Raw genomic sequence first — 13,034 nt, 5'->3', positions numbered from 1 at the left:
CAATGTAGCGTAATTAAGCGATGGGTTGTTTTTCACACTCGTTGCGGTGCGTGCACGTAGGAGTGGCCACGCGGTGCTCAGTTGCAACTCGCTATGTTTTCGCCCATGACCGGTGCGCTCGGCTCCTCTTCTCGCTCAAACCATGAGTCCACTCCACCTCTTTCGAATGTCCTGTCTGCTGGCAGGCGCCCAACCGAAGTGTGTGGAAATGACACCGCCAGGGCGGCAGAGATTTTCCTTCATTTCTCTCCTTCCCGATCGCAGACGGGCTGACATTGGCTAGAAAGTGGAGCAGCTCGTCAGGGACAATCAATGCGAATCGATCGAGCTGTGCGGTGGAGGCTCCGAGCTGGAAAATAACGCGGAAGCTCGAGAGAGGGAGAGGGGAGGGGTTGTTCTGACACTGGTACTCGCCAGCCAACCCTTCTCCCGCACACAAAATACCCGCTTACAAATATACACACAGTGAATAGTAAACCTTTATCTGTCACCAAATGCAGCAAGGCTGCGTTTACTATGAAGTGTACGAAGAGAAACTTCATGCGTAATGAGCAATGCATTTATGTGAATTGTGTTCACATCCTCAAAAAGAAATAAAAAATAATGTAATTGGTCAATGCTATTTGTAATTGACATCCCGTGACATGACCTATTAAAATGACCAACTTTATCATCAATGTTGAAGCATTGCATAATGTTTAAACATTGGAATTATTTGGACACCCAAGAGCCATCCATTGACGCACCAAACATAGACTTAAGTAATGTGTTTGAAACCAAAGTGGAATGGTTATTAAGCGCCATTCAACTCATGTTAAATGGCTAAATCACTAATGAAGAGCATGCGACAGGTAGGCCTTGGCATTGGGATGTCCACCTCATGTAGCCCTGTGAGTCGCTTGGTTTTGGTTTCTCGTGACTGCTTATCTCCCTGTTTGTTTACCTCAACATGCCATTTGTTGTAACCCAGCCAAGCGCGTATTCTCTCCGTATAGGTTGGTGTTTTGAGTGGGCTGTTGGTAGCAGTAGCACCTTTATAATTGATTTAAATACCATAGCAAAATGTGATAAAAGGTCATCTGCATTCCATTCCATTTGTTTGTTTGGATGATAATCTCTTATAACGATTTTTATGTTTGGTTTTAAGATTATTATTTTGTTTTTTACCTCTAGGATTCTGTTTATTGAGTGGCCGTGCAGGCAAGGTTTCCGTTCTAGGTAATTGCACAATGGTCGCATCCATTCCCCCACGACGTGCATAAATTGGACACACATTGCTTCGTAATCCCTGGTGTCTAGCATGGCTCTGGCAATATGCCTGGTCTCACCCTATCTCATATTAAGCAGATGCCAACCCCCTCGTCATCATTTGCGCCTTTGGAAATGACTTTAATAATGCCAACCACCAGCCATACCAACTCCAAGCTCTGAGGCATGTGTATAGTGGTGTGGACCTAATGCAGGGACCATCAACTAGATTCTGGACAATTTTTTCTGGAGCAGATTGTGGGGGGACGATGACACATAATTACAAATCATTTGTAGACTGAAAATTGACTGCAAGAAGCCCAAACAGATACGTTTGACTGAAACAAAATCATTTTGAACCTTGCTTACATTTGTATATGATCAAGGGACTCTCTATTATGCGTGGGAATACTTGGGAACAAATGTATTTAATTAAAATAATTTGGAGCTAATTTCCTGATGTTATTACTGACTTATGTTCAACAATGAAAATTCCACACAAAATTATTATTTTTTTGCTCAGAAAACTTGGGAGCCAAATAAAACCACACGGGCAGCCAGTTGGGGCAGCCAGTTGGGGCAGCCTGATGTAGGGTGTACATGTAAAAGAACAGCTCATTGGCGTTTGCACTGCAAGTGGTCCATATTTACCAAGTTACCAAAAGGTGGTGTTGTGACACTATTTTAACTCAAATCTTGCAATTGGTCACATAGGCCTACTCATTTCAAATTGATTGAAAGCATGCAGACTACAGTCCTCACTTGAATTTGGTATCCTGAAGAGCACGGGGCTTTTCCTTTTACAATGCCCAGACTGACCACATTCCTGTCCGCTCTACGCTTGTCTACATTCCTGCTCTTGACCCTCAGAAGTCAATCTTTCGCACTCTCTCTCACACACATATTAGGCATCAAAGTTTAAAAAAATGACATTTTTTCACGTGGTGGGTGGTGAGTCAGTCAGAGAGAGAGGGGACATAAAGTGAGTGAGTGAGAGAGAGGGGTAGGAGGGAGCAGCAAGCTGTGACAGGAGACGTTCTGGTGGGCGCACTGAGCCCTGGGGCTGCAGCCACACTCAGCTCTTTGTTGTTTTCTCTCTGTGCGAAGCGAGGCAGAGTACTTTCCTGAGCCGGCCGGGGGATTAGTGTTACACGGCCTCCTCCAGCTGCACACATGACCAGCGCCACAGGAGAGCCCCTAAAAACAACCTAAAAGTGGAGTGAGTGTAGGGAGAAAGAGAGAGATGAACGTCCGGTTTCTCAGACACTGAGGAATGTTGCAAGCTATGCAAGCTCTCCAAACAGTGCAGTCCCCCTTTCCCACTCCCCCTCTGACCTGCCTAACCCCACATCACTACCTCACCTCTATTGTTTTTCCCATTTTACACCTCCTGTCTTAGTCAAGAGGCTCATCCTATTCATCTGGCTGGCCCGTCTCTGTAGCTACCCCTGATCCACATCTCCCTTCCTCCCCTCTACGCTGCTCTCCTCCTCCTGGCTCATCAGTCCCCTCAGCATTGCCGAATTCAAGGACACAGACATTGGAGAAGGGGATTGGGCCCTGAAGTGAATGAAGAAAAAAAAATGTAGGTGATATGGGTACATTTCTTCACCACAAAGTATAGGATGTAAACATGCAGTGGAGTAGACTATACCTGAGCCTCATCACTCCAAGCTGCTGGTGGTCAACACTGGTGGGATGTTAAACAAGGATTTGCTGTTCAGGCAGCAACCAATCACATGCTCATTCTCTGCACTCGGAAGATAATAGGCCACAAACTACCCATAATATGTTCATATAGGTTATAGGTCATATCTATATAATGACTGTTTGTGGTATCTAATAACATTTAACCTAATTTATACTTCCACAAATCCTGTAAATTCCAGTGACTAGCTGATTGTGGCCCTCATGAATGGCACAAGCAGTTCAGTACATTATGAAAAATTAAACAAACATGTTTGCCAAACCCAATGATAGAGCCCCATCTAGTGGCACAAAAATATTGAGAAATCGAATTTGCTGCCCGAAATAATTTAGTGTCATGGTGAGGCAGGTGAATAGGTCCATGTATATTATGCTGATCTGGCCCAGCTTTGTTGTTGTAGTCTTTCTCACAAGTCAGGACAGTTGTTTCTGAAATATGACATAATGCGAACTATCAGAGCAGCGTAGCACTAATATATACGACTGGAAATCATAGTCCCTGGTTCGAATTCAGTCTGCATCACATCTGGCCGTGATTGTGACTCCCATAGGGCGGCGCAGTTGGCCCAGCGTTGTCCAGGGTAGGCCGTCATTGTAAATAAGAATTTGTTCTTAATTAACTGACTTGCCTAGTTAAATAAAGTTAAAAATAAGAATAATCGAGGATAGTGTAGTTGCAGGTTCTGTAACTGTGCTTCAAATAATGTAATAATGAATGAAATGAGTTGGCAGAAATAAGAACAGCAGCCAGGTGAAGTCCTAAGCTTCAATGTAGTTCGCTGTAAAAGGGACATAGGTGAGACAAAGTGATAGTATTATTATTCCAGCTGATTCATACCAAGTGTCCTTGTTGCTACCAAAACCTCAGCAATATACCTAACATAAATAGGACACATGCAAAACTAATAAATTGTACAAAATACTAATTTATTTTCAAAATGACAAAGCTTTCATATAAATACCAAAAGCACGCATATTTGCGCATCAATGGCAAATAAAAACAGTGATAACTCATAACTTTAATAATCATGTTTATTACAGTTTAATTAAGACACAAGCTCAATGAGCTCTCAGGTAATTAAATATACAGAAGTTTGTTTGTCTGGAACTCAAATCCAGGGTTCTGATCCAGACAGGGAGTAGTTGGAGCTTCAATGTCAACGATGGCAGCTCAAATATACAAAGTGTGATTACAGAATGAGGTCACTGTTCTATTTTATGAAAATACACCCCAATCAGACTGATTTCCTTCCATTTAGCCCACTTGAGGTAAGACTTTAAGTTCATCATATTAGATTTTAGATCTTGTCATTCGGCGTTGCCTTCGAACAACATGCTTTATTACTAATGCCAAATCGTTGTCCTTTCAGGCTGGACTTGAAACCAGAGAAAGAATGTAGATAAAAATAGAAGATCCAGATAGATTAATACCATTTCAGTGTACTAGTACCACCCAATTTAGCTGCCAAACTTGGATCCAAACTAACTTTGGCCGTTTTAAAAATCAGACCATCACCCAGAAGACAAAGACTTGCCACAATTGAGAGAACTAAAATAATTTGATGAAGGCGCAAAGGGCGATCTAAAAGGGTACTATTTTTTCCTTTAGCAAAATCAACATCACAAGAGTATTTCATTTGACTAGGGTGAGGGAGAAGTTATTTTGGATGTAATATTCAGTAGATATATAGATATCAGTCTCATTACTTTATTGTCCCACGTCATACAGTGTGGAGGGTTCCATGGGTAACTACGATCTTAAATGAGTGATTCACATTGTGGAGGGGCTATGAGGCAGAATCCTGGGCATCCCATTGCCAAACAGAGAAAGTCCCCTCGAGGTTTGCAGAACGATTGACAGATTGAAGGCTATTTCTTATTATAGCCAAATAGAAGACAAAAACATTCTCCAAGCCCCTTCTCTTCCCACCCCTCCCATCCGCTCACAGGACAGCTGGAAGCACAGAGGGAGAAAAACAACCAGAGAAACAAAGCACATACATAAAATCCCTTAATCTTGGAAAAAGCAAACCTTGGGTTCATAAAAATGATAAGGAATGCTTCCTGGAATCAAATAAGAGTGGTCCTACATGGGTCCTGGTGGACATTGTGGAGTATACAATTTGCTGTCTCAAATATGTACATCATGGCAGCTGGACAGGTTGAAGGGGGTGAGGCAGGGGGAAGGAGGTCAAGTGCGTAGGGAGAGGGAGGGTGTGGCTCAAAGAAATCACTCCAAAGGAAACCAACAATACTTTTTTCCTCTTTTCATTCAAAGCTCCCCCAAGCCTTTGAATATAAAGGCAGATTTTCCACTGTATTGCCTTGAGACTACATAGCATATTTCTGGGTCCATTCCCGGGCTATTCTGTTGTATCTGGAATGACAGGAAAATAAATAAATAAATAACTATCCTTGTAGCAGACAGGTTGTACAAAAAAAAAAATGGAATGTTGAAACTGTAAGACCTACTTTTCCCTGTCTGTCTTGTAGATGCGTGCGATCTCAGGCACTAGTGGATCGTCTGGGTTTGGGTCACAGAGAAGTGAGCAGATGGACAAGAGGACTGTAGGATGACCGACAACAACAGAGTCAACACAGTTCTGACAAATTACTGTGAAAATCAATGTAAATCTCCGACCACTTTATATACAAAAGTATGTGGACACCCCTTAAAATGAATAGAATCGGCTCAGTCACACCCGTTGCTGACTGGTGTATAAAATTGAGAACACAGACATGCAATCTCCATAGACAAACATTTGCACTAATTAAATTTGACAAACTGACTTGTTGGAAAGGTGGCGTCCTATCACGCTGACATGTTGAAAGTCACTGAGCTCTTCCACTGCAGTTTGGAGTGTTGTAACCGAGGACATGCGATTTTTACGCACTTCGGCACTCGGCGGACCTGTTCTGTGTGGCCTACCACTTCACAGCTGAGCCGTTGTTGCTCTTAGAAGTTTCCACTTCACAATAACAGCACTTACAGTTGACAGAGGCAGCTCTAGCAGGGCAAACATGTCCTCCATTACAACACTCACTACCTACCGGGTTACAAACTGCCTCTGGAAGCAACGTCAGCACAAGAACTGGACTCTGGGGTAGTGGAAACGCATTCTCTGGAGTGATGAATCATGCTTCACCATCTGACAGTCTGACGGACGAATCTGGGTACCTGCATCAATCATAGTGCTTCCAACTTTGTGGCAACAGTTTAGGGAAGACCCTTTCCTGTTTCAGCAGGACAATACCCCTGTGCACAAAGCGAGGTCCATACAGAAATTATTTGTCGAGATCAGTGTGGAAGAACTTGACTGGCCTGCAGAGCCCTGACCTCCATCAAACACATTGGGGATGAATTGGAACGCCAATCGCGAGACAGGCCTAATCGCCCAACATTGGTGACCGACCTCACTAATGCTCATGGCTGAATGGAAGCAAGTCCCCAGATGCAATGTTCCAACATCTAATGTAAAGCCTTCCCAGAAGAGTGTTATTGCAGTAAAGGGGGGGCCAACTCCATATTAATGCCCATGATTTTGGAATGAGATGTTCAACGAGCAGGCATCCACATACGTTTGGTTATGTAGTGTACTTACCAGAATCTGCAGTTAAAAATTCAAAACCATACTGGTTAAAAACTAGCCATAACAAGTGATCTAGCCCACATACAAAACATCAACCAAGAGCCCCATTCCGGAATTACCTTTGGAGATGGTGAGTGCTGGCGACCACTGCGACCTCAGGATGTCCAAGCAGATGCTGCCATTGCTGTTGATGTTTGGGTGATAGATTCTTGTGGTGAATGCAACCTTTAGAGGACACAAATGTATTGCATTTACAGCATCTCCTTTAGCACACTGACGGGACAGAAATGGTTGTCGGTTACATCTCATGTACTGAAAACAAACCGTTGTGAATTATTATTTCCCATCAATGTAGGTCTACTTCATAGCTCCATTAAAATAAATCTGTCACCACTTTTCTAACGTATAGCTGAGTTCCAGGACACATCCCTTACCTTTGGTGGTTTGAAGGGATAGTCCGTGGGGAAGTGAATGGTCAAGAAGAACACACCACCCTGATACGGACTGTCATTCTGTAAAAAGCAAAATAGATGGTTACTATTACATGACCCAGAGCAAAGCTGTGAACCACCAAACAACAGGACAGGAGGATATACTTACTGGTCCCATTATGGTAGCCTGCCAGTGAAACACTAGGTAAGAGAGGAGAAAACACTTTTAATACACTATAAGCACCTTTATAAAGTACATTGTTTGAATTAGATTTTCGTGCCATGATGCAGAAGAACACTGGTCATTCATCTTTATTGGCTTGTATCTACAGGCTAGATTTCATTGCCAACAGTTTTCTTTTGGAGTCAAATCCTGTATTCTATGATAAACAAAGATTTAATCCATTAAGAATATTGAATGAAATGGGTGGTAAGTGATGTGCTTTGGATGGTGAACGTAAACTGCGGGTGATGGTGTTGTGTGGTTGAGGATACTTACTGTCATCTCCAACAGGTCCTGCGGAGCACTGTGCTGGAGGGTCACGAGCCAAATCATTTAACTCCTAGGGACAAAGACAAGAGCTTTAATTTCCTCAGAAAAGTATAATACTTTATCATTATGTATTGTTTCAGTGGTTTCAGTAGTTCAGCCAAACTGCATACCATGTCTCTAATGCTGAATGTGGGCTGGAAGTAGTAGACCTAAGCTTGTAGGCCTAGACTATCCCAATATTAGTTTATTATTTCATTAATTAATAAGATGAGGTATCTTTGGCCATTCCATAGCGACTACATTGAAGATAACTCATGGTCCAATGACTGTACCTGATAGCAGCAATTGTCCCGTGTTTGAAGATACATCCATAAAAATTGGTTCTGATTGGAGAATCGCCGTTTGCGTCGCCGGGCAGTGAAAAGAAAATGAAATCCCATTTAGATACCCTAAAATCAAAATCTAATATGGATCTCAATGTTTTGTTCTAGCGTCACACGCTAAGTAGTGGATTTGGTGGTGTGTGTGTGGGGGGGGAGGAGGGGGGTAAATCATTTAAACTAGATTTAATAGTTCCTTGTTTACGATGCAAAAAGCCAATAATGGATGTCGCTTCAGACATGGGACAGATGCTGCTCAACCTGGTCTCAGTGCATTTCGTATTATTCCATACGTAAATCCGATACACTCCATTTAGTATGGACATAAATTCGTATGGTATAATAATAATTGTGGACGTCCATCACCAATTTCAATAAGATATGTTATGAATTAAAGTCTGTATAATGTTACGAAATTGCAAAACGTATGGTATGTTACGAATTCTATCTAGCTAGCTGGCTAACTTTAGCTAGGCTAGGGGTTAGGAGTTTGGTGGAAGGGTTAGCTAAAAGGGCTAGGGGAAAGGTTATCTAAAATGGTTAGCTAACACGCTAAGTAGTTGCAAAATAGCTAACAAAAAGTAGTGCACCCATTCATCCGACCAACCACCCTACAACCATCTGTCTTATGTAACCATACCAAACAAAACTTACACTACAAGACCAAAAGTATGTTAACTTCTTGGTGACAGGGGGACAGTATTGAGTAGCTTGGATGAATAAGGTGCCCAGAGTAAACCGCCTGCTACTCTGTCCCAAATGCTAATATATGCATATTATTAGTACTATTGGATAGAAAACACAAGTATCTAAAAGTGTTTGAATGATGTCTGTGAGTATAACAGAACTCATATGGCAGGCGAAAACCTGACAAAAATCCAACCAGGAAGTGGGAAATCTGAGGTTTGTAGTTTTTCAACTCTTTGCCATTCCAATATACAGTGTAAATGGGTCATATTGCACTTCTTAAGGCTTCCACTAGATGTCAACAGTCTTTAGAACTTTGTTTGAGGCTTCTACTATGAAGGGGGGAGAGAATGAGGGGATTGAGCCAGGTGTCTGGAGGAGTGCCACAGGCTCGTGACGCGCGGTCACGAGAGAGTTAGCTCTCGTTCCATTGCTTTTCTACAGAATGGAATTCTCCGGTAAGAACATTATTGAAGATTTCTGATAAAAACATCCTAAAGATTGATTCAATACTTAGTTTGACATGTTTCTACGACCTTTAATATAACTTTTGAACTTTTTGTCAGACGTTCAGCTGGACCTGATCGCGCGTTTGTATTTGTTTTCCAAATGCCCTAACAAAAGAAGCTATTTGGACATAAATTATGAACTTTATCGAACAAATCAAACATTTGTGGAACTGGGATTCCTGGGAGTGCATTCTGATTAAGATCATCAAAGGTAAGTGAATATTTATAATGCTATTTCTGACTAATGTTGACTACACAATATTTTGGCTGCTTTGTTGTCTGAACGCTGTAATCAGATTATTGAATGGTTTGCTTTTTCCATAAAGTTTTTTTAAAATCTGACACAGCGGTTGCATTAAGGAGAAGTATATCTCTAATTCCATGTATGACACAACATTTATGATGAGTATTTCTGTAAATTGATGTGGATCACCGCATGTTTTAGAACTACTGAACGTAACGCACCAATGAAAAATTAGTTTTTTTTATATAAATATGCACTTTAGCGAACAAAACATACATGTATTGTAACATGAAGTCCTATGAGTGTAATCTGATGAAGATTATCAAAGGTTAGTGATTAATTTTCTCTATATTTGTGCTTTTTGTGACTCCTCTCTTTGGCTGGAAAAATGGCTGTGTTTTTCTGTGACTTGGTGGTGACCTAACAATTGATTGTGGTGCTTTCGCTGTAAAGCCTTTTTGAAATCAGACACTGTGGCTGGATTAACAAGAATTGTATCTTTAAAATGGTGTAAAATACTTGTATGCTTAAGGATTTTTAATTGAGATTTTTGTTGTTTTGAATTTGGCGCCCTGCACTTTCACTGGCTGTTGGCAAGGTGGGACGCTACCGTCCCCCATATCCCAGAGAGGTTAACACCTGCTCGTCAAACATCTCATTCCAAAATCATGGGCATTAATATGCAGTTGGTCCCCCACATTTGTTGCTATAAAAGACCCCACTCTTCTGGGAAGGCTTTCCACTAGATGTTGGAACATTGCTGGGTGGACTTGCTTCCATTTAGCCACAAGAGGATAAGTGAGGTCGGGCACTAACGTTGGACGATTAGGCCTGGCTCGCAGTTGGAGTTCCAATTAATCCCAAAGGTATTTGATGGGGTTGAGGTCAGGGCTCTGTGCAGGCCAGTCAAGTTCTTCCACAACGATTTTGTCAAACCATTTCTGTATGGACCTTGATTTGTGCGCGGGGGCATTGTCATGCTGAAACAGGAAAGGGCCTTCCCCAAAATGTTACAACAAAGTTGGATGCACAGAATCGTCTAGAATATCATTGTATGCTGTAGCATTAAGATGTCCCTTCACTGGCGCTAAGCGGCCTGGCCCAAACCATGAAAAACAGCCCCAGACCATTATTCCTCCTCCACCACACTTGGCACTATATGCATTGGGGCAAGTAGCGTTCTCCTGGCATCCGCCAAACCCAGATTAGTCAGTCGGACTGCTAGATGGTGAAGAGTGATTCATCACTCCAGTGAACGGGTTTCCACTGCTCCAGTCCAATTGCGAGCTTTACACCACTCTAGCCGACACTTGGCATTGCGCATGGTGATCTTAGGCTTGTGTGCGGCTGCTCGGCCATGGAAACCCATTTCATGAAGCTCCCGACAAACAGTTATTGTGCTGACGTTGCTTCCAGAGGCAGTTTGGAACTCATAAGTGAGTGTTGCAACTGAGGACAGACTATTGTTATGCTCTTCAGCACTTGGTGGTCCTGTTCTGTGAGCTTTTGTGGCCTATCACTTCGTGGCTGAGCCCTTGTTGCTCCTAGACATTTCCACTTCACAATAACAGCACTTACAGTTGACCGGAGCAGCTAGACTTGTTGGAAAGGTGGCATCCTATGACGGTGCCACTTTAAAAGTCACTGACCTCTTCAGTAAGGCCATTCTACTGCCAATGTTTGTCTATTGAGATTGCATGTCTGTGTGCTCGATTTTATACACCCGTCATCAATGGGTGTGGCTGAAATAGCCAAATCCACTAACTTGAAGGGGTGTCCACATACACTAAATATACAAAAGTATCATACAAATTTGAGTGTCTCTGATTTACTTTTACTATGTTACATCTAGTCTATGAGACCAGGCTGTGCTGTTAGCAGGTACAGTCATTGGACCATGAGTTCTCGAATGTAGACGCTATGGAATGCCCTTAGACCTTGTCTTATTAATTAAATAATTAATCCGAGGTCTAATAGTGGGCAACGGGCCTACATCATCTGACAACAAATCTTTCAAGATTAAACTAATGTCACTCAAGGTCTACCAACAACATTGAGGTTAGACCTGAGCGAGCATCGTTTCTGCAGCAAGTCAGTGAATTCTCCAAATTGAAACACAGGAAAAGTACTGGATTCAGAATGACATTGATGGATATTTTTTCTATTTTAAATTCAAATAAGTATACTTCAGCAATCTGTCAACATCAATCATTTTCATGGATCATTAATCAGTCAGTGTCAGATGAAAACAGCAGAGCATAATTTACTTTTGATACTGAAGACAATGGTAGAACAAAGTCTGCGCTTACCGATTTGTAACGAATTTAGCTAACATTATGCCAAACGTGAATTGCCTTGGACTAAAGTGAACGATGCCAGCTAATGTGCATCTGTTTACTACTACTACAGTAGGAAGTAGCTAAGTAGGACAGTAACGATACTAGCAAGGAACGCGGAATAACAGGCCTATGACGGACTGAGGACTTCCCTGAAAACTAACGTCAGCTAACGTTACACTTGTCAAGTTAGGATTAAAACTAGTCAGCCAAACTAGCGAGCTAACGTTAATTAGTATATTGCCTACCTAACGTTAGCTACATACAGTATCAGTAACTAGCTAGTTAGGAGGCTAGTAGCTAACGTTACCGTTAATTGCATTTTATTTTTATCTAACTAGCGTGTTAATCTAGCTAACTGTTATCTAGCTACCAAGTTTAGCTAGTAGACAATCATTTCTAGTTAACTAGCTTGTTAGCAAGCTACATTCACCAGTTATCGATGTTGTCATATGCCGCTAAACTGTGTGAGCTAACTTTACTTGGGCTACTAGCCAGCTAGCTAGCATTCAAAAGCAAATTAATCAGTGATCACAAGTAGCCATCACCAATATATGGCTTTGGTAGCCACTGACCAGGCGGCAGACGACGAAAGTGGTATGAAATAGCTAAGCAATTTGGGCTAGCAAGTTTTCTTGCTGTAGCCTACCAGTAGTTCGAAAGCGTGCCGAAAAAGAGAAGGCCAAAAGCGGCTAACGATTAACGTTTGATAGCCTGCTAGCTAGGTAGGTAAGCAAGCTAACGTTACTTCCTTACCTTGTGAATTCTTTTCAGGGCCATTGCTGTGCTTGTGCGGCTGTCAATGTAACCTCGGTTTACCTATGTGAAATTAAGATTTTACTGCTAGCTACGTTTTTAAATTGTTCTTCTACAATACACTGCAACGACTGGGTAGCGGAGTAGTCTAGCGAAACTGAAATACACTACGGCTCATACTAGCAGCTGAGAGAACTGGGCACCGCATCACTTCTCCGAAGAGCTGTGATGCATTGCAAACGTCCGCCCACGCTACATCCGCTGGAAGCCGTGAGACAGGTTAGAGCTATGCAATTGACATAATTTCTGACTCACATGGGAATAAAGAAGGCATCCAAATTGAAGCAAATCATAAAAACTCGAAGTTTCAGAGCAACCTATACTGTGTGGCCACAGTTTAGGCTGCACTGTGGTCTACCATAGCTGCATGTAATGAAAAGCGCGTTCGTAAATTCCCTCTGGTTATCTACTCGGATTTCAGAGCGTTCTCGTCTGAGTGTGCCAGACCGCAAAATAACTGATGAATTTACGAACGCACAACACCTGTTGAATATGACCCGTGTCAGTAAACGTCGGCAAAAAGAACCGTAATTGCATTTTTGCCAGCAGCACAGTTACAGTCACGCTCTGGGTAACATGAAAACAGTCTAACC

General features: G+C 42.2%; 1 protein-coding gene across 1 annotated transcript; it reads right to left on the bottom strand.

The window, feature by feature from the left end:
• Positions 1-3,969: 3,969 nt before the first annotated feature.
• On the bottom strand, positions 3,970-12,815 carry LOC139387945 (ubiquitin-conjugating enzyme E2 D2). Its single transcript, XM_071134342.1, has 7 exons — positions 12,382-12,815; positions 7,476-7,539; positions 7,146-7,177; positions 6,980-7,057; positions 6,665-6,770; positions 5,428-5,521; positions 3,970-5,332 (listed from the first exon to the last, which is right to left on the bottom strand). Exons 1-7 carry the CDS (start codon positions 12,403-12,405, stop codon positions 5,287-5,289), a joined length of 444 nt encoding a protein of 147 aa, XP_070990443.1. The 5' UTR covers positions 12,406-12,815; the 3' UTR covers positions 3,970-5,286.
• Between the last annotated feature and the right edge of the window lie 219 nt (positions 12,816-13,034).

This window comes from Oncorhynchus clarkii, chromosome 29, assembly GCF_045791955.1.
Source record: "Oncorhynchus clarkii lewisi isolate Uvic-CL-2024 chromosome 29, UVic_Ocla_1.0, whole genome shotgun sequence".
NCBI lineage: Eukaryota > Metazoa > Chordata > Actinopteri > Salmoniformes > Salmonidae > Oncorhynchus > Oncorhynchus clarkii.
This window is presented reverse-complemented; position numbering and strand designations above follow the sequence as displayed.